Genomic DNA, 24,719 nt, shown 5'->3' on the forward strand with positions numbered 1-24,719 from the left:
GACCGGTTTCCTGGCTCTGATTAGGGTAGAGATTACTTTCTGAGACAGACCTCTACCCCTGAGAATCAGGGATTCAGCTTCCAGGCCGTCAAATTTAGATGCCGTAAGGCAGGGTGGAGGATCGGACCTTGCGATAGCAGGTCTGGCCGTAGAGGAAGAGTCCAAGGGTCTCCCACTACCATCTTTAGGATTAGTGAGTACCATGCCCTTCTGGGCCATGCTGGAGCTACCAGGATGACTGGTATGTGCTCCACCCTGATCCTGCGCAGCAGGCGGGGTAGTAACTGGAGCGGGGGAAAAGCATAAAGAAGTTTGAACTGATGCCAAGGGCAAACCAGTGCATCGGTTCCGCAGGCCATCAGATCCCTTGAGCGGGATATGAACCTGTCTAGCTTCTTGTTGAGTCTCGATGCCATGACATCCACGTCCGGCACTCCCCATCTTTGGCAGAGTGCTTGAAAGATTTGTGGATGCAGAGACCATTCCCCCGGCAATAGAGTCTGGCGGCTTAAGAAGTCCGCCTGAAAGTTGTCCACTCCTGGAATAAATATTGCCGATATGCAGGGCACATGAGCCTCTGCCCATAGGAGAATCAAGCTCACCTCTCTCTGAGCGGCTCGACTCCTGGTTCCCCCTTGGTGATTTATGTATGCCACGGCCGTGGCATTGTCTGATTGAATTCTCACCGGGAACCCCTGCAATTTTGAAGTCCAAGCCCTGAGGGCTAGTCGAGCAGCTCTGAGCTCCAAGATGTTGATGGGCAACTGCCTCTCTGGCTTTGCCCAAGTACCTTGGCGAGTGCAACCATCCAAAATTGCTCCCCAGCCCGTCAGGCTGGCGTCTGTGGTCACTATCTTCCAAGCCACTGGGCTGAAAGATTTCCCCTTCAGTAGATTCTGAGGGTCTAACCACCAACACAGACTTTGTCGGACTCTTGATGAGAGCGGCAACGGGATATCCAAGGCCTGTGGCCTTCTGCTCCATGCTGACAGGATGGCTGCCTGCAGGATGCGAGTGTGGCTCTGGGCGTACGGTACCGCCTTGAATGTGGCCACCATCTTGCCTAGTAACCTCATACATAGGCGAATAGTCGGTTCTTTCTTGCTTAGAACCAGTAGGATTAATTCCTTGATGGCTTTGACCTTCATCAGAGGTAGAAACACCCTTTGTTGTTCTGTGTCTAACCTCATGCCGAGATATTCCAACTGCCTTGTGGGCTGGAATGCTGACTTTTCTCGATTTAGGACCCAGCCGAACCTCTCGAGGTATTGGACCGTGAGGGCCACTGCTCGCTCCAAGCCGGGAGACGAGTGATCTATGACTAGGAGGTCGTCCAGGTATGCTAGGATCGTGACCCCTTGGATCCTTAGTTTGGCTAGGATTGGAGCTAGGACCTTCGTGAACACCCGGGGGGCCGTAGCCAACCCGAAGGGAAGCGCCACGAATTGGAAATGACGCGAAGCCACCATAAAGCGTAGATATCTTTGATGTGGCTGATAAATTGGAACATGAAGGTAGGCATCCTTTATGTCTATGGACGCCATGAAGTCGTCCTTTTGGAGTGTGGCAGCTGCTGACTGCACGGATTCCATCCGAAATGAGCGGACCTTTAGGTATGCATTTACCATCTTTAGGTCCAAAATTGGCCTGACATCTCCATTGGACTTTGGGATGATGAATAGGTTGGAGTAGAAACCCAGCCCCTGTTCCAGGACTGGTACCTCTACTATTACTTCCTGGGAGAGTAGATGATTTAATGCCGACATTAATGCGGCTCCCTTCTCCGGATCGTTTGGAATCCTCGACTCCTGGAAATGAGGAGGAGGAAACCTTAGGAAGTCTAATTTGTAGCCCGTGGCCACGGAAGACCGTACCCACTTGTCGGGAATGCTGGCTTCCCAAACCTCTGAAAAGAGACGCAGCCTTCCCCCCACCTTCGTGGGTGGGGGCGCCCCTTCATAAGGTCGGCTTGGGGGCTGGTTTTGCTGGTTTGCGAAACCACTGCTTTCTGCCTCTAGCAGCCTGTCCCTGCGATTTGCTGTTGAAGCTGAAGTTTGCTTTCGCAGGAGGCCGTCGATACTGTTTGGCATTAGAGGGCCCCTGCCCAGGGGAGTACTGTCGTTTAAACGCAGGCCCCTGAAACTTCCTTTTAGTTGGCAAAAGAGTGCTTTTGCCGCTTGAAATGGTCTGAATGTATTTATCCAGGTCTTCTCCGAAGAGTCGTCCTCCATGGAAGGGGAACCCTACCAGGAGCTTCTTGCATGGGGGCTCGGCCTCCCAGCTTTTTAACCATAAGAGTCTTCTCATATGGATAAGGGATAACGATAAACGTGACGCTTGCTGGATAGAATCCTTAATCGCGTCTACCGTAAAGCGTATGGCCCTAGGGACATCCGAAAATTCTTCTGCCTGCTGGGCAGAAATAAGTTTAAGCATCTGCTTAGTTTGATCCGATAATGCTTGAGCAACCCCAATCGCAGCCACAGCTGGCTGCACTACTGCCCCTGCAGTAGTGAAGGAGTTCTTAAGTAGTGCTTCCAAGCGTTTATCAACCGGATCCTTGAACACCTGTATGTTTTCTACAGGGCATGTTAAAGATTTGTTAACACATGAGATGGCTGCGTCCACCGCAGGGGTAGCCCATCTCTTGGAAAATTTATCTTCCATAGGATATAGGGCAGAGAATCTTTTAGGTGGTAAAAAGATCTTATCTGGCTTGCTCCAATCTTGGAACAAAACTTCCTCTAGCAGAGGATGGATCGGAAACACTGCATTGCTTTGAGGCGCCCTTAGTGAGCCCAAAGCTGAAACCGTCGATACTTGGAGATCTGGTACTGGCAAGTTGAATGCACTATGGACCAAGTCCGTTAAGGCTTGAATCCACCAGCTCTCCCCTTGGGAGACTGCTCCAGACTCCTCTGTATCCGGGTCCTCGATCCCCGAACCTACTTGGTCCTTGTCCAAGAGGTCGTCCAATTCCCCTGAGGAAAGGACCTCCTCTTCTGAGGGTCCACGCTCGGGCGACGGAGATCTAATCCGTTTACTGCCCCGCATAGCCGTGGCTATCATTTTTCCCATTCTTTTCTCCATCTCTTTTAAAGAGGTGAGTAATACCTCGTCCGTGACCATCTTAGGGTTGGACTGACCCGAGCCAGCTCCAGCCCCAGATCCCGATGGCCCCAAGGCTCCCTCTGGGGAAAGCAGCGGCATAACCTTGTCCGAGACCTCAGACTCTCTGGGGGAATCCCCACCTCTTGTACCCTCTGACCCGGATGCCATGGTACAATACCGAGGTACGCCTGCTAACTTATCGGTACTTGGAACTATAAATAGTTAATTGCCCAAACACCTGTTTGGGGGATAAAAAATGCCTCCTCTCCCCTTGATGGATTTTTAACTTTTCTTTTTTTTTTTTTCTTTTTTTTTAAAATCCAAGAAAGAAAAAGCATTCTGTCCCCCTTAGTAGTATTGCCAAGAAAAAACTATTGAGATAGAAAAGAACAGCCTATTTCTAGGCTTGAAGACAGTCTTATGAAGACTGTAATATCTTTTCTGGCCACTGTGTGTCCTCGGCGCCCCGTGCTGCCGCTCTGGTCTTTTCCTCCTCAGTTCCAACGTAGAATGAGCTGATGGAACGAAAAAGGAAGGGCCGCCCCTTCCTTAAGCAACTGACCCGCCCTTCCCCCCTCAGCTTAACGGCGCGAATTGCGCCTATAACACGGGGACGCGCGCGCGCCCGCCGACGGGGGGGGGTTGGGGGAAGGGAGTCCTCTCCACGAGGAGGTCAGCGTTTGCCTGCCTTGCAGGCTTTGAGGAGGAAGAACCGATGCAGCATCGCCTGGAGGCTTGCAGGTAAGCACAGCTCTCTGAACACACACACACATACACACAGGCCCCACTCAATGCTTTTTCAACACTACCAGGGAGGTCACTTCTTATGGGGAATAATACACATAGAGCCATCCTATCATTAAGATATGTGACTTGTTTTGCCAGATGCAGCGCATAACTTTAGGCATGTCCCCTGTGACCCCCCAGAAAAAACCTGCTAAGAACCAAGTTCCGCAAGTTTTCCCCTCACTTACCTGCTCCATGCCGCAGGACTTTGCCAAGCAAGAGGCCCAATCTTCCCCCATCTCCGTGGGGCTGTCTAGACCTTCAGGCCCTGGGTTCCTATGAAGGATCCACTGTCCTGGGCCCATATAGCACTCTGGCAACAGAAACATTAGGCCCCCAAAGGTTTCTAAGTTCTGGGCCCAGGGTCCAGCTCTCTAAAAAGAAAAGCATTATGGGCTATACCCCAAGGGTTTGGGGTCCGGTTACTGACCACTTTAGCGCTGAGGCCTTTGGACAGAACCGGTTAGCTCACCTAATCCCAAGGATGCGGAGGCAAGCTAAACCATGACCAACACCTAAGACACTGGCGTAAAAACTGAGGTACTCCTCCTATGGGAGGGGGTTATATAGGGAGGGGCATTTCCTGTTTGAAGATTGCCAGTGTCCATCACCTGAAGGTACTCCATATAACCCATATAGTAATGAATGCCGCTCTGTGTCCCGTGATGTAACGATAAAGAAATAAATAATTCCCCCCCCTTTTAGGGTGGAGCTCTGCTTTGGTTACATAGGCAGAGCTCCATCCTGTGTCTCTCCTTGGTGATCAGTGGATACCGCTGGTTGGCATTGCTGGCGGGTACTGGTACTGCTGGCTGTTACTGCTGGTGGGTACTGGTACTGATGACTGGTACTGGTACTGTTGGTGGGTACTGGTACTACTGACGGGTACTGCTGGTGGGTACTGGTACTGCTGGCGGATACTGGTACAGATGACTGGTACTGCTGACGGGTACTGGTGGCTGGTACTGATGCTGGTACTGGTGGCTGGTATTGATGGCTGGCATTGATGTTGGTACTGGTGGCTGGTACTACCACTGCAGATCACCAGTTCCTCTGCATTAGTGTGACAGAAGCATGCGGCTGCAGTAGAGAGCACAGCTGATGCTTCCTGTCACAAGCAGAGTACATTTGGTATCACTCCGCCTGTGAAGGACCTGGCGCTATACAGGAAGCATCGGCTCTGCTTCCTCTAGCGGTGGCACCGTTGCTCGCGCTGATGCTTGGAGATAGCGGGTCTGGAACCTGTGATCTGGGCTTGCCGACCCGCCATCTCAGAGCAAGATGTGGCGGGCCACATCAGAGGGCGCTACGGGCCACATGTGGCCCACGGGCCAGTGTTTGGGGACCCCTGATCTACATCTTCCACATGAGACGTTGGCTGTGATCAGCAAAACACTGGCGCCAACTGGGAGTGCCGGGACACGGCTGGGGGATACTATATTTTTTTAATGTTTTAAATTATTTTTACTTCGACAAATTTTCCCATGAAATTTTTGCCGGTGATTATAAAGACAAGGTTAAAACAGAAGTTAAAAAGAAAACACACACCCAGAATCTACATTTTCCACATTAGAGGTTGGCTGTGGTCAGCAAAACATTGGCGCCAACTGGGAGTGCCAGGACACGGCTGGGTGACTCTATTTTTTAAAATATTTTAAATAGTTTTTACTTTGACAAATTTTCCTATTAAATTTTTTCGGAGGTTATGAAAGACAAGGTTAAAACAGAAGTTGGAAATGCGAAAAAAATAAATAAAAGAGAACACACAACCAGAATCGACATCTTCCACATTAGATGTTGGCTGTGGTCAGCAAAACATTGGCGCCAACTGGGAGTGCTGGGACACGGCTGGGTGAATCTATATTTTTTTAAATATTTTAAATCGTTTTTACTTCGACAAATTTTCCTATAAAAATTTTTCGGAGGTTATGAAAGACAAGGTTAAAACAGAAGTTGGAAATGCGAAAAAAATAAATAAAAGAGAACACACAACCAGAATCGACATCTTCCACATTAGATGTTGGCTGTGGTCAGCAAAACATTGGCGCCAACTGGGAGTGCTGGGACACGGCTGGGTGAATCTATATTTTTTTAAATATTTTAAATCGTTTTTACTTCGACAAATTTTCCTATTAAATTTTTTCGGAGGTTATGAAAGACAAGGTTAAAACAGAAGTTGGAAATGCGAAAAAAATAAATAAAAGAGAACACACAACCAGAATCGACATCTTCCACATTAGATGTTGGCTGTGGTCAGCAAAACATTGGCGCCAACTGGGAGTACCGGGACACGGCTGAGTGAATCTATATTTTTTAAAATATTTAAAATAATTTTTACTTCGACAATATTTTGTCGGAGGTTATAAAGACACAGCTGGGTGATTCTATATTTCCCTATCAAATTTTTGTCGGAGGCTATAAAGACACGGCTGGGTGATTCTATATTTTCCCATCAAAAAATTTTGTCGGAGGTTATAAAGACACGGCTGGGTGATTCTATATTTTCCTATCAAATGTTTGTCAGAGGTTATAAAGACAAGATTAAAACAGAAATTGAAAAGAAAACGCACGCCCAGAATCTACATCTTCCACATTTGCCGTTGGCTGTGGTCAGCAAAACATTGGCGCCAAATGTGAACCGGTGATTCCATATTTTTTAAATGTTTTAAATTATTTTTACTTTGACAAATTTCCCCATCAAGTTTTTGTTAGAGGTTATAAAAGACAATGCGAAAAAAAAAGAAAGAAAGCGCACACCCAGAATCTACATCTTCCACATTAGATGTTGATTGTGGTCAGCAAAACATTGGCGCCAACTGGAACACATTGGCGCCGGGACACGGCTTGGCGATTCCATATTTTTTAAATGTTTTAAATTATTTTTACTTTAACAAATTTTCCCATCAAATTTTTGTCAGAGGTTACAAAAGACAATGCGAAAAAAAAATAAAAAACAAAAGAAAGCGCACACCCAGAATCTACATCTTCCACATTAGATGTTGATTGTGGTCAGCTAAACATAGGCGCCAACTGGGAGTGAGGGGGCAGAGCTGGGTGATTCTATATTTTTTTAAATAATTTAAAATTATTTTTATTTCAACAAATTTTCCTATCAAATTGTTGTCGGAAGTTGTGAAAGACAAGGTTAAAACAGAAGTTGGAAGTGCGAAAAAAAAAAACGCACACCCAGAATCTACATCTTCCACATTAGACGTTGGCTGTGGTCAGCAAAACATTGGCACCAACTGGGACCGTGCCGGGACACGGCTTGGCGATTCCATATTTTTTAAATGTTTTAAATTATTTTTACTTTGACAAATTTTTCCATCAAATTTTTGTCAGAGGTTACAAAAGACAATGCGAAAAAAAAACAAAAAAATAAAAGAAAGCGCACACCCAGAATCTACATCTTCCACATTAGATGTTGATTGTGGTCAGCTAAACATAGGCGCCAACTGGGAGTGAGGGGGCACAGCTGGGTGATTCTATATTTTAATTCTAATAATTAAAAATAATAATAATTTAAAATAATTTTAATAATTAAAAATTATTTTTACTTCAACAAATTTTCCTATCAAATTTTTGTCGGAAGTTGTGAAAGACAAGGTTAAAACAGAAGTTGGAAGTGCGAAAAAAACCGCACACCCAGAATCTACATCTTCCACATTAAACGTTGGCTGTGGTCAGCAAAACATTGGCGCCAACTGGGACCGTGCCGGGACACGGCTGGGTGAGCACTCCACGTCTCACAATGAACTTTTTATCTTCAAGGTAGCAGTCCGCGGATATTCGCGGGGAATGAAAGGACAATATCGGACTCGGCTCCTCTGTTCTACTAATGTCGCTTCTAACCGGCGTTCGCTTTCCGCGTAACAAACAGACACTTTCAAACTCCAAACCAATTATTTGCAAAAAAAAAAGCCACCAAGCTTTATATATAATCTCTGGCTCGCACAGCCGAGCGGCAAAGACGACATTAATGGACTTAAATTAGGATTTACACACTTCCAACTTTAATTTTTATTTTTTTTCTCCTTGCAGAGGATAACTCAGTATCTTGTCTCCGTGTGAATAGCGGGGAATATAGAAGAAATTTAATTGGCTCGTAGACTCGGTTTTCTTTTCTTTTTTTTTAATGCCTCAAATATTTTAGGAATAAATGCAACACTAATAAACCCTCTGCCTTAATGAAACGGGTTGATGGAGGGATTTTGCAACTAAGAAATATCCTATATATGAGAGCTCTAGAATTTTATATAGTGGAACTTTACAGGTTTTTGGGAGGCAAAGCCCTTGGGGTGGGGGAATCTAACTTTGTGGGTCAATGGGTTAAATCAGGGGTCTCCAAACTTTTCAAACAAAGGGCCACTTTATTGTCCTTCAGAGGAGGGCCGGATTGTGGCCAGCAGGGGCAGAAAATGTTACGGGCCCAGCATCAGTGAGAATAAATATGGCCTCAGGGTTGGTGGTCAATAGGAGGAATAGTATTCTCTCTATTAGTAGGAGGTATAGTATTCCATCATTGGAATCGGTGGATGATATACTGCCCCATTGTTGGTGTCAGTGGGATGAATAGTGCCTCATATCAGTGGTAGGAATTGTGCTCCAAAGGTCGGAAAAAGACTAGCAAAGGGCCACGCATCCCAGTCTTAGTCTGTAGGGTTCAATTTTGAGTTGGCCCCACCCTTTGCAGCTATAACAGCTTCAACTCTTCTGGGAAGGCTGTCCACAAGGTTTAGGAGTGTGTCAAACGGGAATGTGTGACCATTCTTCCAGAAGGCACTGATGTGGACAAGAAGGCCTGGTTTGCAGTCTCCACTCTAATTCATCACAAAGATGTTGTATCAGCTTGAGGTGCAGGCCAGTCAAGTTCCACCACCCCAAATCCATGTCTTTATGGACCTTGCTTCATGCACTGGTCCAAATAATTTGGTGGAAAGGGGATTATGGTGTGGGGTTGCTCTTTAGGGGTTGGGCTTGGCCCCTTAGTTCCAGTGAAGGGAACTCTTAAGGTGTCAGCATACCAAGACATTTTGGACAATTTCATGCTCCCAACTTTGTGGGAACAGTTTGGGTCGGCCCCTTCCTGTTCCAACATGACTGATCACCAGTACACAAAGCAAGGTCCACAAAGGTCCACATGGAAGAGCAAGTTTGGGTTGGAGGAACGTGACCTCAATGTGGACGAGAGGGCCTAGATACCTCGGACACTTTTGACACATTTTTGGGACCATTGACATTTTTATAGCGATCAGTGCTATAAAAATGCATTGGATTAATATAAAAATGCCACTGGCAGTGAAGGGGTTAACACTAGGTGGCGGGGAAGGGGTTAAGTATGTTCCCTGGGTGTGTTCTAACTGTAGGGGGGGTGGCCTCACTAGGGGAAATGACTGATCGCTGTTCATACATTGTATGAACAGAAGATCAGCATTTTCCTCCCTGACAGGACCGGGAGCTGTGTGTTTACACACACAGCTCCCGGTCCCCGCTCTGTAACGAGCGATTGCGTGTGTCCGGCACACGCCCCTAGTGGCCAGCGCGAGAGCCAACGTATAGCTACGGGCTCTCGCGCAGGGGAGCTGACCTGCCGCCGTAAAATGACGGTGGCTGGTCGGCAAGTAGTTAATCAAAACAATAATCAGCCAACTAATCGATTATGAAAATAATCGTTACTTGCAGCCCTAGTCCGATGTGTCCGCCATAATGTTGCAGTCACAATAAAAAAAAACGCAGATCGCCGCCATTACTAATAAAAAAAAATATTAACAAAATGCTATAAATCTATCAGCTATTTTGTAAACGCTATAACTTTTGCGCAAACTAATCAATATACGCTTATTGACAATTTTTTTTTCCCAAAAAAATATGTAGAAGAATACGTATCGGCCTAAACTGAGGAAAACATTTTTATTTTTTTTATATTTTTAGGGTGATATTTATTATAGCAAAAAATAGAAAAAAAGAAAGCTCTATTTGTGGGGGAAAAAAAGACATCAACTTTGTATGGAAGCCACGACGCACGACAGCGCAATTGTTAGTTAAAGCGACGCAGTGCCGTAACGCAATAAGTGCTCTGGTCAGGAAGGGGGTAAAGTCTTCCGGGACTGAAGTGGTTAACCACTTAAGGACCTCCTCACGCAGATATACGTCCTTTTTTTAAAGATGGATTTCTCGGTAACGGCAGCAGCTGCTGCCACAACCGAGATATCCATCTTCAGCGTGAGCGGTCCTGTAAACGATAACGGTGGTCTCCGTGGCGGATTCGCCACAAGATCAACGTTATCGGCGGCGGGAGAGGGGACCCTCCCGCCGCTCTCCCGCCGCTTACCGGAGCCGTCGGTAGCGGCGGAGTGAAGGCAAGATGGCCCCCACCCGTCCCTATAGTATAGCAGGGTGGAAGTGACGTCAAAACGGCACTTCTGCCCATGCTTCTTAAAGCAATATTTTTGTCATTTTTTCAAATGATAACATTTTCCTTTTTTTATTTTTTTTTGCATTTAAGTCTAAATATGAGATGTGGCGTCTTTTTGACCCCGGATCTCATATTTAAAGTGGAGGTTCACCCAAAAACTCAATTTTTAACATTAGATTGAGGATCATTTTGTGAAGCAGAATCGGGTGTTTTTTTTTTAAATCTAAGCAGTAATTACCGTTTTAGAGATAGATTTTCTCCGCCGCTTCCGGGTATGGGCTGCGGGACTGGGCGTTCCTATTTGATTGACAGGCTTCCGACAGGCTTCCGACGGTCGCGTCACGATTTTCCGAAAGTTTTTTTTTGTGTAAAAAATAATAAAATAAATAAAAATAAATAAGAAAACAAAAAAAAAATGATCATTAGAGCGAGAGCAATAATTCTAGCCCCAGACCTCCTCTGTAGCTCAAAACATGCAACCTGTAGAATTTTTTAAACGTCGCTTATCGAGATTTTTAAGGGTAAAAGTTTGACGCCATTCCACGAGCGGGCGCAATTTTGAAGCGTCACATGTTGGGTATCATTTTACTCGGCGTAACATTACCTTTCACAATATATAAAAAAATTGGGCCAAATTTATTGTTGTCTTATTTTCTAATTCAAAAAAGTGAATTTTTTTCCAAAAACAGTGCGCTTGTAAGACCGCTGCGCAAATACGGTGTGACAAAAAGTATTGCAATGACCGCCATTTTATTCTCTAGGGTGTTAGAAAAAAATATATATAATGTTTGAGGATTTTAAGTAATTTTCTAGCAAAAAAAAACTGTTTTAGTCTTACAAACACCAAATCTGAAAAACACCCAAGGTCCTTAACCACTTCCGGACCGCCGCATGTACATATACGTCGGCAGAATGGCACGGACAGGCACATGTACGTACCTGTACGTGCTCTGCTTGACGTGGGTCGGGGGTCCGATCGGGACCCCCGCGGTACATGCGGCGGTCCCCGTGGCTTCAGGAGCGGGACGGGACGACGGCGCGGCTATTCGTTTATAGCCGCTCCGTCGCGATCGCTCCCTGGAGCTGAAGAACGGGTAGAGCCGTATGTAAACACGGCTTCCCCGTGCTTCACTGTGGCGGCTGCATCGATCGAGTGATCCCTTTTATAGGGAGACTCGATCGATGACATCAGACCTACAGCCACACCCCCCTACAATTGTAAACACACACTAGGTGAACCCTAACTCCTACAGTGCCCCCTGTGGTTAACTCCCAAACTGCAACTGTCATTTTCACAATAAACAATGCAATTTAAATGCATTTTTTGCTGTGAAAATGACAATGGTCCCAAAAATGTGTCAAAATTGTCCGAAGTGTCCGCCATAATGTCGCAGTAACGAAAAAAATCGCTGATTAGTAGTAAAAAAAAAAATTAATAAAAATGCAATAAAACTGTCCCCTATTTTGTAAACGCTATAAATTTCGCGCAAACCAACCGATAAACGCTTATTGCGATATTTTTTTACCAAAAATATGTAGAAGAATACGTATCGGCCTAAACTGAGGAAAAAATGTTATATATATTTTTGGGGGATATTTATTACAGCAAAAAGTAAAAAATATTGCATTTTTTTCAAAATTGTCACTCTATTTTTGTTTATAGCGCAAAAAATAAAAACCGCAGAGGTGATCAAATACCACCAAAAGAAAGCTCTATTTGTGGGGAAAAAAGGACGCCAATTTTGTTTGGGAGCCACGTCGCACGACCGCGCAATTGTCTGTTAAAGCGATGCAGTGCCGAATTGTAAAAACCCCTTGGGTCATTTAGCAGCATATTGGTCGGGTCCTTAAGTGGTTAAAATCAGACATCAAAGCGTGCCAATAAAAATAAAAAAAAAATAAAAAAAAGGCAGCTTCTGACTTCAGTACAACTAAAAAAAAAAGTTCCACTTTTGTCTAAAACTTTTTCTCATCATGGCAGTTTAATACAGGTTATCCAAACTCCGGAGTGTCAAACAGATGGAAATTTATTTCAATGGAAATGTCCTCTTCGTACGCAGAAACGGCCCGTCAGACCGCTGCGGGAATAGAACAACGCGCTTCCTGTATCTGATTAGTACAAACCAAAAAGGGATTTTTTTTTTTTTTTCTTCCTTGCTGCTTTAAAATGCTCAAAGGAAGCGCCTAGGGAGAGCAGTGGAGACGTTGGAATCCCGCGAGGACCAGCCGAGCAAACTAAATTGATTACAATGTGAATAGAGCACTCGATAGAGAAGATGGCCTTTCAACACTTGGCCGTCCCGATGCAATTCAGAGTTTGTTGTTTTGTAATAAAGGCACTTGATGCGGCAGATTTGTATTTTTCAAAGCCGGTGCTGTGCAGGGGTGGGGGTGGGGGGGGGGCTGCAAGCTTAAGCCGTTCTGATAGACATTAGATAGAAAATATTTAGAACACATGTATTTAACCACTTAAGGACCGCCGCACGACGATATACGTTGAAAGAATGGCATGGCTGGGCATAAGGGCGTACAGGTACGTCCCCCTTTAACCACTTGAGACCCGGACCATTATGCAAGTAAAGGACCAGGCCCCTTTTTGCGATTCGGCACTGCGTCGCTTTAACTGACAATTGCGCGGTCGTGCGACGTGGCTCCCAAACAAAATTGGAGTCCTTTTTTCCCCACAAATAGAGCTTTCTTTTGGTGGTATTTGATCACCTTTACGGTTTTTATTTTTTGCGCTATAAACAAAAATAGAGCGCAATTTTGAAAAAAAATCAATATGTTTTACTTTTTGCTATAATAAATATCCCCAAAAATATATATAAAAAACATTTTTTTCTCAGTTTAGGCGGACGATACGTATTCTTCTACCTATTTTTGGTAAAAAAAAAAATCGCAATAAGCGTTTATCGATTGGTTTGCGCAAAATTGATAGCGTTTACAAAATACGGGATAGTTTTATGGCATTTTTATTAATAATTTTTGATGTCCAGTTAGATGGTAAAGCCACCGCCCGGCTATCAATCCACTATAGACCAGGCGGGAAGATTTTAATAAATAAATTCCTGGTGATCTTGCTATGAAGGTCTTTGTCCAGGCACTTCCTGTTGCTGGGTGACAACGGTCTCGCAATGAATTCCTCTGTTTTGTCAACCAGGTCATATGGCACCCCTAGCGGAGATTAGACATGTCCATGCCAAACACACTTTTGTGCAGTCATGGTCTACCGTTGTCACGGCGGGGAAGCCGGTCCAGAGGAATGATGTGTGGCTGAAACAAGTGCATGGAGACAGGAAGTGGGAGGCCAACATATATATACATACAGTCCCTGATAAAAGTCTTGTCGCTTTTCTATTTTGTAGAAACTCCTGCTATTAACCTGACTTTTAAATAATCAATTGGTGTTAGAAATAGCTCATATGAAAAGCTAAAGCCCTCCCAAATGATGTTTGTAACAGGATGACCCGTGACACCCAGAGACTTTTGAGGGATGGGGGATACTCCTGTGCCAGCAGCCCTAAGAACTCTTGGGTCTAAGTTCACCCTGTGCCCCTTTTGGGCATAGGGTGGCTAATCATAATTCATGTATTACATGAGATGGGACATTAATAATAGTTCATATTGCAGGATCTTGAGAGATTGCAAGTTGTTGGTTAATTGTGACCCAACCAGTAAATAGTGACTCATCTCTCTGTGAAGACTGCTAACATGTTAAATAAGGCTGGCTCTTGAAAGGCCTTTAATTGTGTGATAACACTGTCTAAAGCCTACTGATGCTCAGAGGTGTGAATAGGTGTCAAGCTGTATGCGGAGACGGAACGTCTGCCTAGGGAACTCAGTGTGTGATGGTGTTTTGTTTGTTATGCTGTTAATGAAGGAATGTGCAGTGATTAGACATTGATAATTATAGGCCGGCGCCGACACGTCTAGAATGGTTAGTAATTAGCCTTGGTGTGTGATTAGGGGGGTGGAGATCTCATTGTCCCTTTGAATACTGTCACATGATTGTAACTGCATAAAAAGCTGAGAAGAAACCATTAAAGTGTCATTACATTTGGAACAAGTACAGAGCTGTGTCTCGTCTTGATTCTGGGGAATTGATATGGATCGGGTCCTGTTGGTTCGAGTGTCGATAAGCTGTCTTGGATGGGATGGAAGGTCGTAAACGGTGGTGACCGTTACAATGTTTAATGCACTGAAATAAATTAGTTTCACTGAAAAATATTTATCATTTAATCAAGACATAAAGGTCAAATTTTGGCAAGACAAAAGTTTTGTCGCCTATACAGAAATTGAACAACTTTACTGAAAATCCAAAAATATGTCAGCAAATTAAGTAGTGGTGCTGTGAGATCCAAATGTAATATCTTGTATGGCTTCCATGAGCTTGAAGGACGGCATCCATGCGGTTTGGCAAGGATACATACAATTTATTGATGAAGTCATCAGGAATAGCAAAGAAAACAGTCTTGCATGCCTCCCAGAGTTCATCAATAATCTTTGGTTTCGTCTTCCATGCTTCCTCTTTCATCCTACACCACATACCCTGTTTCCCCAAAAATAAGACCTACCCTGAAAATAAGACCTAGCGTTATTTTCCAGGAGGGCTGCAATATAAGCCCTACCCCGAAAATAAGCCCTAGTTAAAAATGCTTGTAAAATCCTAAAATCTACTATATTACAGTAGTTTATAATGTACAATGTGTGTGTTTCTGTAATATAATTGCGGGGAAGAGAGCTCCGGCGGGTAAAAGAAGTGCAGAGCGGCGCTATAACAAATGTATTTGGCACAATTATATTACAGAAACACACACATTGTACATTATATACTACTGTAATAGTGGATTATAGAATATTACAAGCATTTTAACTCAGTTTACACTGGGGATTCCTGACAGGCAGGCAGGGAGAGGGGGAGAGAAGAAAGCACATTACATGGTAAGACCTACCCCGAAAATAAGCCCTACTGTGTCTTTTGTTGGCATAATTAATATAAGACCCAGGCTTATTTTCGGGGGAAACATGGGTATGCTCAATGATGTTCATGTCTGGTGACTGGGCTGGCCAATCCTAGAGCATCTTGATCTTCTTCGCCTTAAGGAACTTTGATGTGAAGATGGAAGTATACGATGGATTTGGCCTTTTTTATAGTTGGGAATATAAGAGGTAGCTAAGATTTCTTGGCATTTTAGACTATTGATTTTGCCTTCCACCCTGCAGATCCCTCGCACACCCCCATACTGGATGTAACCCCAGACCATGATTTTGCCTCCACCAAACTTCACTGTTTTCTGGGTAAATCTCGGCTCCATGCGGGTTCCAGTAGGTCTCCTGCAATATTTGCGGCGACTGTGGTGTAATTCAACAGAAGATTCATCAGAAAAATCCACCTTCTGCCACTTTTCCAGAGTCCATCCTTTTGGCAGGCTGTGGCCCTTGGCATATGCCACACGGTTTTTCAATTGTCTTTTGTTTAGTGCTGGCTTTTGGGCACTGATTCGACCATGGAGGCCATTTCGAGACAGAATCCAACAAACTGTTCTGGTTGACACAGGGACTTCAGGTGACCAGGTCTCGTGGAGCTCTGCTGCAGTGGAAAATGGGCTGGCCTTGGATTTTCGAGCCAACAAACAGTCCTCTCGAGCAGTTGTCTTGAGGGGTCGGCCTGACCTGGCCTTGTCCAAAACGTATTTTTTTATCCTCTGAACTTGACGCTGAGACACATTGAAGGTTCTGCCACATCAGCAGTGGATCTGGTCTTCAGCCTCTCGATAATCAGCACTTTGCAGAGGTCTAGTTGCAGTTGAGAAGGTCTAGTGTACTGGTGTTCTTTTTATACACACCTGAGACCTAATTGATCCATTATAAGTCACAGGTGAAGCTCATATAACAAGGCGACAACACTTATGTCTTGGCAAAAATTGACTCAATGGGCTTTACCAAGCTGTGAATATTAGAATACTTTTTGTCAGTTTCGTTTTGCACTGAAACATTATTACAAAAGCTGTTGGGATTAAAATGACCCATTTCTTGTAACAAAATCTTGATTAGAAATATATTTTAGCGGCACTTCAGGTCAATTTGTACACAAGCGAAAAGACTTTTGTCAGTGACTGTATATATACATATATATATATATACACACACACACACATTAAATATATATATATATATATATATATATATATTTTTTTTTTTTTAACCACTTGCCGCCCACCATATAGCAAAACGACAGCGCCAAAGTGGTTTCAATCTCCTGACTGAACGTCATATGACGTCTTCAGGATATTGAGCCGCTGCGCGCCCCCGCAACACTGATCTAGGTAAAGAATCTCTGACGGAGACTCTTTACCACGTGATCAGCCGTGTCCAATCACGGCTGATCACGATGTAAACAGGAAAAGCCGGTAATCTGTCAGACGCGAGTAGAGGAGAGCCGATCGGCTGTTCCTTTGACAGGGGGGGTTTGTGTTGATCAATTATCAGTGCAGCCCCCCCCCCCCCGAGGATGCCCACACTGGACCACTGGGGATGCCACCAGACCACCAGGGATGCCCACCACAGGTATGCCAACCTAGACCACCAGGGATGCCAATCAGAAATGTATAATGGATGCCTAATGGATGCCAATCAGTGCCCACAATGTATGCCAATCAGTGCCCACAATGGGCATCACTGATTGGCAGGCATTATTGTTTGGCACTGATTGGCATCCATTAGTACAACACATTACAGTACATCAGTGCCCATCCATGCCAATCTGTGCCACCTATAGTGCCCATCCATGCCCATCTGTGCCACCTATCAGTGCCTATCTATGCCCATCCATACCGCCCATCAGTGCCACCTATCAGTGCCTATCCATGCGACCTATCATTGCCCATCCATACTGTCTATCAGTGCCCACCTGTGCTGCCTATCAGTGCCCATCCATGCTGCCTATCAGTGCCCATCCATGCTGCCTATCAGTGTCCATCAGTGCCACCTCATCAGTGCCACCTCATTGGTGCCCATCAGTGCCACCTCATCGGTGCCCATCAGTGCCACCTTATCAGTGCTCGTCAGTGCAGTGCCAGTCAGTGTAGTACCATCAGTGCCCATCAGTGAAGGAGAAAACATAATTATTTACAATGTTTTGTAACTGAAACAAAAAAAAATAATTTCTGTAAATTTTCTCTTTTTTTTTTTTTTGCAGAAAATAAAATCCCAGAGGTGATCAAATACCATCAAAAGAAAGCTCTATTTGTGATAAAAATGTATGTTTGGGTACAGTGTAGCATGACGGCGCAATTGTCATTCAAAGTGCAACAGCGCTGAAAGCTGAAAATTGGTCTGGGCAGGAAGGTGTATAAGTGCCTGGTATGGAAGTGGTTAAATAAAAAAAATCTTATATTTTAAAAAGATATAGTGTAAAAAAAATGTATTTACAGTATATATAATTTTTGTGTGCAATGTGTGCTATCTACTTGTAATACTTTTTTATTATTATTTTTAGCAGCACATTGATTTTGTTAGTATCTCCTCTAGGGCTACATTTAGTGCAATAATCCAGATAAGGCAAGTCAGCAAATATATCATTCCACACTTTTCCTTGCCATTGCTGTCCCCTGAGAGGAGCGTTACTACATTTCCAAGGTTTTCAGATTTCATAGCCGGTTTGTCACGGTGTACACTGGCCACACGGGACCTTTTCTCTCCACATTCACCCTTATTATTGTTATTTGTTGTATTTCCCTTTTTGTTAGATTTTTGAAGAACTGCTTCCTTCTATTTGCCCTAAAGACTATTCCTGGTTTGTTTTATGTGTAACTATACATGTTCGTTGGAAAAAGCTGGTCACATTGGTCTCGGTTACATGTACCCCTATGTAAGCGGCAGAATGTCTGGGGTGGGCTCCTCCACCAATCAAAGCTTGTCTGGGTGCCTGGCTGTTGATTACCGTATTTATCGGCGTATACCGCGCACTTTTTTGTCCTGAAAATCAGGGCAAAATCGTGGGTGCGCGGTATACGCCGATACCCGCTTTCCCGCGCCGAGTTTTGAATACTGCGCCAACATATACCGAGCGCAGTACACTCGGGTATAGTCGGGCAGTCTCGGCTCCTTCCGCGCTCACGTCCTGGACGTACAGGACGTCAGCGCGAAAGTTGCCGAGCCTGCCCGACAATACACGAGTGTACTGCGCTCTGTATATGTTGGCGCAGTATTCAAAACTCGGCGCGGAAACGAGCGGGGAGGACGTGAGGACGCCGGACCCGACGAAGAGGACACCCGAAGCCCGCAGACGGACGCGACGAAGAGGACACCCGAAGCCCGCAGAAGGACGCCGGACCCGACGAAGAGGACACCTGAAGCCGCAGACGAACGCCGGACCCGACGAGGCCGCCGATGGACGCCGCGCAAGACACCAAAACTGTAAGTACAAAAAAAAATTTTTTCCACAGGATTCGGGGCAAACTTAGGGGTGCGCGGTATACGCGGGAGCGCGTTATACCGCGATAAATACGGTAATTAGATCACTGTTTAATTAGGTTACTGTTAGCTGCTAACTGTTCATTAGATGTACTGATATTACCGTTTAAAGTTAGCATTGTTTAGGATAATGTGATCAAGCTCTTATCTGATTTTGTGTGGTATAAATTCTGTGAGTTTTCAATAAAGAGTTCCTGTTTGCACCTAAGCTAGTGTCGTCTAGTTCTTGGGGGCAATATTTCGCTATAATGACATGTTCCTGGTTCCAGAGTGGAGGAAACTGTATCTTGGCAGAGGCACCCAGGCATGGTGCCAGGTGGTCCGTCACATGATGGCTTAAAAGAGTCACTCATCATGTTCCCATTCCAAAGCTGCATTAAATATAATAAGCCAGGCGAAGCAAGTCTGCAAATACTGTCTCTTTAACCACTTAAGGACCGCCTCCTGCACATTTACATCGGCAGAATGGCACGGCTGGGCACAGGCACGTACAGGTACGTCCTCTGCTAGTACCCAGCCGTGGGTCGCGGGCGCACCCCGGTCCGAAGCTCCGGGACCCGATCGCCGCTGGAGTCCCGCGATCAGTCCCTGGAGCTGAAGAACGGGGAGAGCTGTGTGTAAATACAGCTTCCCCGTTCTTCACTGTGGCGCCGTCATCAATCTTGTGTATCCTGTTATAGGGAAGCACGATCAATGACGTCACACGTCCAGCCCCGCCCCCTATAGTTAGAAACACATATTAGGTCACACTTAACCCCTTCAGCGCCCCCTAATGGTAAATTTCCAAACTGCAATTGTCATTTTCACAGTAAACAGTGCATTTTATAGCATTTTTTGCTGTGAAAATGACAATGGTCCCAAAAATGTGTAAAAATTGTCAGAAGTGTCCGCCATAATGTCGCAGTCACGAAAAAAATCGCTGATCGCCGCCATTAGTAGTAAAAAAAATAATAAAAATGCAATTAAACTAAACGCTAAAAATTTTGTGCCAACCAACCAATAAATGCTTATTGCGATTCTTTTTACCAAAAATAGGTAGAAGAATACGTATCGGCCTAAACTGAGGAAAAAAATGTTTGTTTTTATATATATTTTTGAGGGATATTCATTTTAGCAAAAAGTAAAAAATATTGCATTTTTAAAAAAATTGTCTCTCTATTTTTGTTTATAGCGCAAAAAATAAAAACCGCAGAGGTGATCAAATACCACCAAAAGAAAGCTCTATTTGTGGGGAAAAAAGGACGCCAATTTTGTTTGGGAGCCACGTCGCACGACCGCGCAACTGTCTGTTAAAGCGACGCAGTGCCGAATCGCAAAACCTGGCCGGGTCCTTTAGCTGCCTAAAGGTCCGGGTCTTAAGTGGTTAAAGTGGATGTGAACCCAAAATTTTTATTTATTTTTCTTGCTGTCACAATGTAGAGTAAAATTTTTCCTATCATCTGTGCCCAGTCTTGCCACATAGAGTTAATCCAGCTCTGAGCAATCCTTGTTTCTTTTTTCAGTGAAACAAACGGACAAACAGGAGAAAACCTTAGTCCGTTCTTCCCCCTTGCTGTGAATGACAGGTTATTTACATATCTCACGCACTAGCCTGGAGACAGGCATTATTTTTTTAATTCCCACCCCCACTCCTTTTCTTAAGTCATGTGGTTACTTTTCTGGATTTTGACTGGATGTTAGTGATCATAGCAGAATTTAGTGTAAGGAATACACAGGACAAAATGCATGTTGACAAGGGGAGTGTAGAGGTGGGCGGGGAGCCTGACTGACATCACGACTCCACCCACCAAGCTCCTGACAACAGACCCACCCACAGAATCTGCCGTTTTTTAGGTCTCATAACAGACAGAGGGGAGACATTGGACAGGTAAGGATACATGCAGGAGGCATCTATACCCTTATAGATCAGGACTATGGCCGTAGTTTAGAAAGGATTAGAGTGGGTTTACATCCACTTTAAGGAGGTTAAGAGAGCTTGAAGCATTTGTAAACATGAGTGTGATTTCAAAACTGGGACTTCCTAGAAGCCACAAATTTTAGAAAAAAAAATGTCTATAGGTTGAAAGATTTCTGTGGGCCAGATTCAGATAGAGATACGACGGCGTATCTCCTAATACGCCGTTGTATCTCTGAGTTCTGTCCGTCGTATCTATGTTCCTGATTCATAGAATCAGGTTCCGCATAGCTCTCCCTAAGATCCGACAGGTGTAAGTGACTTACACAGTCGGATCTAAGGCTGCAATTCCAGGCCGGCCGCTAGGTGGCGTTTCGTTTTTTTTACGCGACGAATATGCAAATGAGGATTTCCGCCGATTCAGAAACAAACGACCGCCCGGCGCATTTTTTTTACATCGTTCGGCTTTTTCCGGTGTATAGTTACCCCTGCTATGTGAGGGGTATCCTATGTTAGGTATGGCCGCCGTTCCCGCGCGGAGTTTTGAATTTTTTACGTCGTTTGCGCAAGTCGTTCGCGAATACGGATGGATGTAATTTACGTTCACGTCGAAACCAATGACGTCCTAGCGACGTCATTTAGAGCAATGCACGCTGGGAAATTTTACGGACGGCGCATGCGCAGGGACACTCCTGATTTAAATGTTACACGCCCCCTAGCCGCGGAATTTGAATTCCGCCGGGGGATTTACGATACGCCGCCGCAACTTTAGAGGCAAGTGCTTTCTGAATAAAGCACTTGCCTCAAAAACTTGCACCGGCGTAACGTAAATCAAATAGGTTACGCTGACCTATCTGAATCTGGCCCTGTATGTCTTTGTAGAGCTATGTGAATGCATACTAAAAACCGGCAAAACCCTTACAAAATTTAGATATTACTTAACACTGGACTGGACTACGCAATCTCCCTCTACATAGGACTACCTAAATACCAGATTTCACGCCTACAAGTCGTCCAGCCAGACTGGAAACGGGGAAAAAACCCTGGGAATCCATCGCCCCATCCCTGAGGACCCTTCATTGGCTAACCGTAAAGGATCGGGTCACTTTCAAGACCCTCTGCCTCACTCACAAATACACACTCCTCAATATTTATGCGAGAAAATAAAACACTACCCAATCGCATTCTCCGATCAACTAACCAAAACCTCCTCCCCATCCCCAAGTCCCGCTACAAATCAAAGGGAGAACGAAGATTTGCAATCCAAGGACCACGGCTATGGAACGCTCTAGCCACAAACATCCACATGGAAGAAAACCACTGAGCCTTCAGGAAAAAACTTAGGGCCAGATTCACAGCGGAGATACTCCGTCGTATCTCAGATACTCCGTCGTATCTCTCAGAGTATCTATGCGACTGATTCATAGAATCAGTTACGCGTAGATAGCCCTAAGATCCGACAGGTATAATTGTTTTACACTGTCGGATCTTAGGATGCAATACCGCGGCCGCCGCTGGGTGGAGTTTGCGTCGTATTCCAGCGTCAGGTATGCAAATTAGCAGTTACAGCGATCCACGACGGATTTTCGCGTTCGTTACGTCGTCGCTAGTATAGTTTCCCGTCGCAATTTTAGGCGTCGTTTGACCTGCCCTAACTTTAGACAGCATACGTATGTGCTGTTTAAAGTCTGGCCGTCGTTCCCGCGTCGAAATGTAAAAAAAATTTTGTCTTGCGTAAAACGTCCGGGAATACGAAAGTACGCTACGCATGTCGCACGTCGTCGCCGTTCGAAAAAATGACTTCACTTCGCGCAAAGCACGGCGGGAATTTCAAATGGAGCATGTGCAGTAGTTCCGGCGCGGGTGCGCGCCTAATTTAAATGGCACACGCCCCTTTGAATTACGCGGGCTTACGCCGGAGGCTTCCAGCGTATGTTTTCACGCAAGTGCTTGGTGAATCAGGCACTTGCAATGAAAACTTGCGGCGGTGTAACGTATCTACGATACGTTACGCCGCCGCAATTCTACGTGAATCTGGCCCCTAAGACCCACCTCTTCTGAAGGATCAGGACGACACTGAATGGAAAAAGCGCCTTGAGGCGATTTAGTTAGCATTTGTAGCGCTATACAAGTTACTCACTCAATCAACAAGCAACAGTTCAAATTAAAAAATACCCAATATAGAGAACACTTACCAAACGTTGCCAAAATCTTCCAGAAGTAGGTCCAGGTATTGCATGGCCTGAGGATATTATGGGACAACCTGTTACAACATGGGTCAGATGAGGGGCATAAAAAAGGATATAATTTTCCAACGGATGTCCAGCTTGCTGTTGATCTCTTGACCTTTCGCGAATTGTCTTTCCTCTTCTAGTTCCTTTGGATTGGGGAACTGCTGACTATCTCCCACCATCTCTGAAATGTTGTCGAAGTTAAATTTATCCACCTGGATGGCCATTCTGAGAAGGCAAAAACAGAGTTTAACAACATCAGATTCCTGAAATGGTCTTACCAAAACTACGGAAGTCGTATACATTGCATTCGAAAAGTATTCACTTTTTCCATATTATGTTGTGTTACAGTCTTATTCCAAAATAGAGTAAATTCATTATGTTCCTCAAAATTCTACAAACAATACCCCATAATGACGTGAAATACGTTTATTTGAAATCTTTGCAAATTTATTAAAAATAAAAAAATGTACCACTTGCCGCCCACCAATGACAGATTGACGTCGGCAAAGTGGTTTCAATATCCTGAGTGGACGTCATATGACGTCCTCAGGATATTGAGCCGCTGCGTGCCCCCGGCGATCGTTGTTGCAGGGTGTCAGTCTGACACACGCAACACCGATCTAGGTAAAGAGTCTCTCACGGAGACTCTATACCACGTGATCAGCCATGTCCAATCACGGCTGATCAAGATGTAAACAGGAAAAGCCGGTAATCGGCTTTTCCTCACTCGCGTCTGTCAGACGCGATTAGAGGAGAGCCGATCGGCTGCTCCTCTGACAGGGGGGGGGTTTGTGCTGATCGATTATCAGCACAGCCCCCCCGAGGATGCCCACTGGACCACCAGGGATGCCACTAGACCACCAGGGATGACAATGACACAAATAATGGATGCCAATCAGTGCCCGCAATGGATGCCAATCAGTGCCCACAATGGGCATCAGTGGGATCATGGGATAATGTGATCATAGTGGGAAAATGTGATCAAGCTCTTATCTGATTTTGTGTGGTATAAATTCTGTGAGTTTTCAATAAAGAGTTCCTGTTTGCACCTAAGCTAGTCTTGTCTAGTTCTTGGGTGCAATATTTTGCTATAATGCCAAATATAATGACAGAGTTCGGAAGAATCTAAAAGTAACCTCCCATCAGTGCCGCATATTAGTGCCCATCAATGCCACCACATCAGTGCCACCTCATCGGTGCCCATCAGTGCCGCCTTATCAGTGCCCGTCAGTGCAGTACCATCAGTGCTCATCAGTGAAGGAGACAACACACTTATTTACAATGTTTTATAACAGAAACAAAAAAAAATCTAAATTTTCTGTATTTTTTTTTTTTTTTTGCAGAAAATAAAAATCCCAGAGGTGATCAAATACCACCAAAAGAAAGCTCCATTTGTGGGTACAAAATGATAAAAATTTAGTTTGGGTACAGTGTAGCATGACCGCACAATTGTCATTCAAAGTGCAACAGCACTGAAGGCTAGAAATTGGTCTGGGTGGGAAGCTGTATAAGTTCCCGCTATGGAAGTGGTTAAAAAAATCATTTCTACAACTTGGATTGGAGTCCACCTGTGGTAAATTCAGTTGTATTGGACATGATTTGGAAAGGCCCGCACCTGTCTATAGAAGGTCCCACAGTTAACAGTGCATGTCAGAGCACAAACCAAGCTATGAAGTCCAAGGAATTGTCTGTAGACCTTCTAGACAGGATTGTATGGAGGGAAAGATCTGGGGAAGGGTACAGAAACATTTCTGAAACATTGAAGGTCCCAATGAGCACAGTGGCCTCCATCATCCATAAATGG

The 24,719-nt window shown here is 44.7% G+C and overlaps 1 protein-coding gene across 1 annotated transcript in view; it reads right to left on the reverse strand.

Annotated features, from left to right (window-relative positions):
* The window catches only part of TRAPPC9 (trafficking protein particle complex subunit 9), an 806,634-nt gene that overhangs the window by 378,919 nt on the left and 402,996 nt on the right, over positions 1-24,719 (reverse strand). The window contains exon 20 of the mRNA XM_040355009.1: positions 22,987-23,140. Within this exon, the coding sequence (XP_040210943.1) occupies positions 22,987-23,140 (154 nt within the window). The remainder of the gene's footprint in view (positions 1-22,986; positions 23,141-24,719) is intronic.

The sequence above is a fragment of the Rana temporaria genome, chromosome 5, assembly GCF_905171775.1.
Source record: "Rana temporaria chromosome 5, aRanTem1.1, whole genome shotgun sequence".
NCBI lineage: Eukaryota > Metazoa > Chordata > Amphibia > Anura > Ranidae > Rana > Rana temporaria.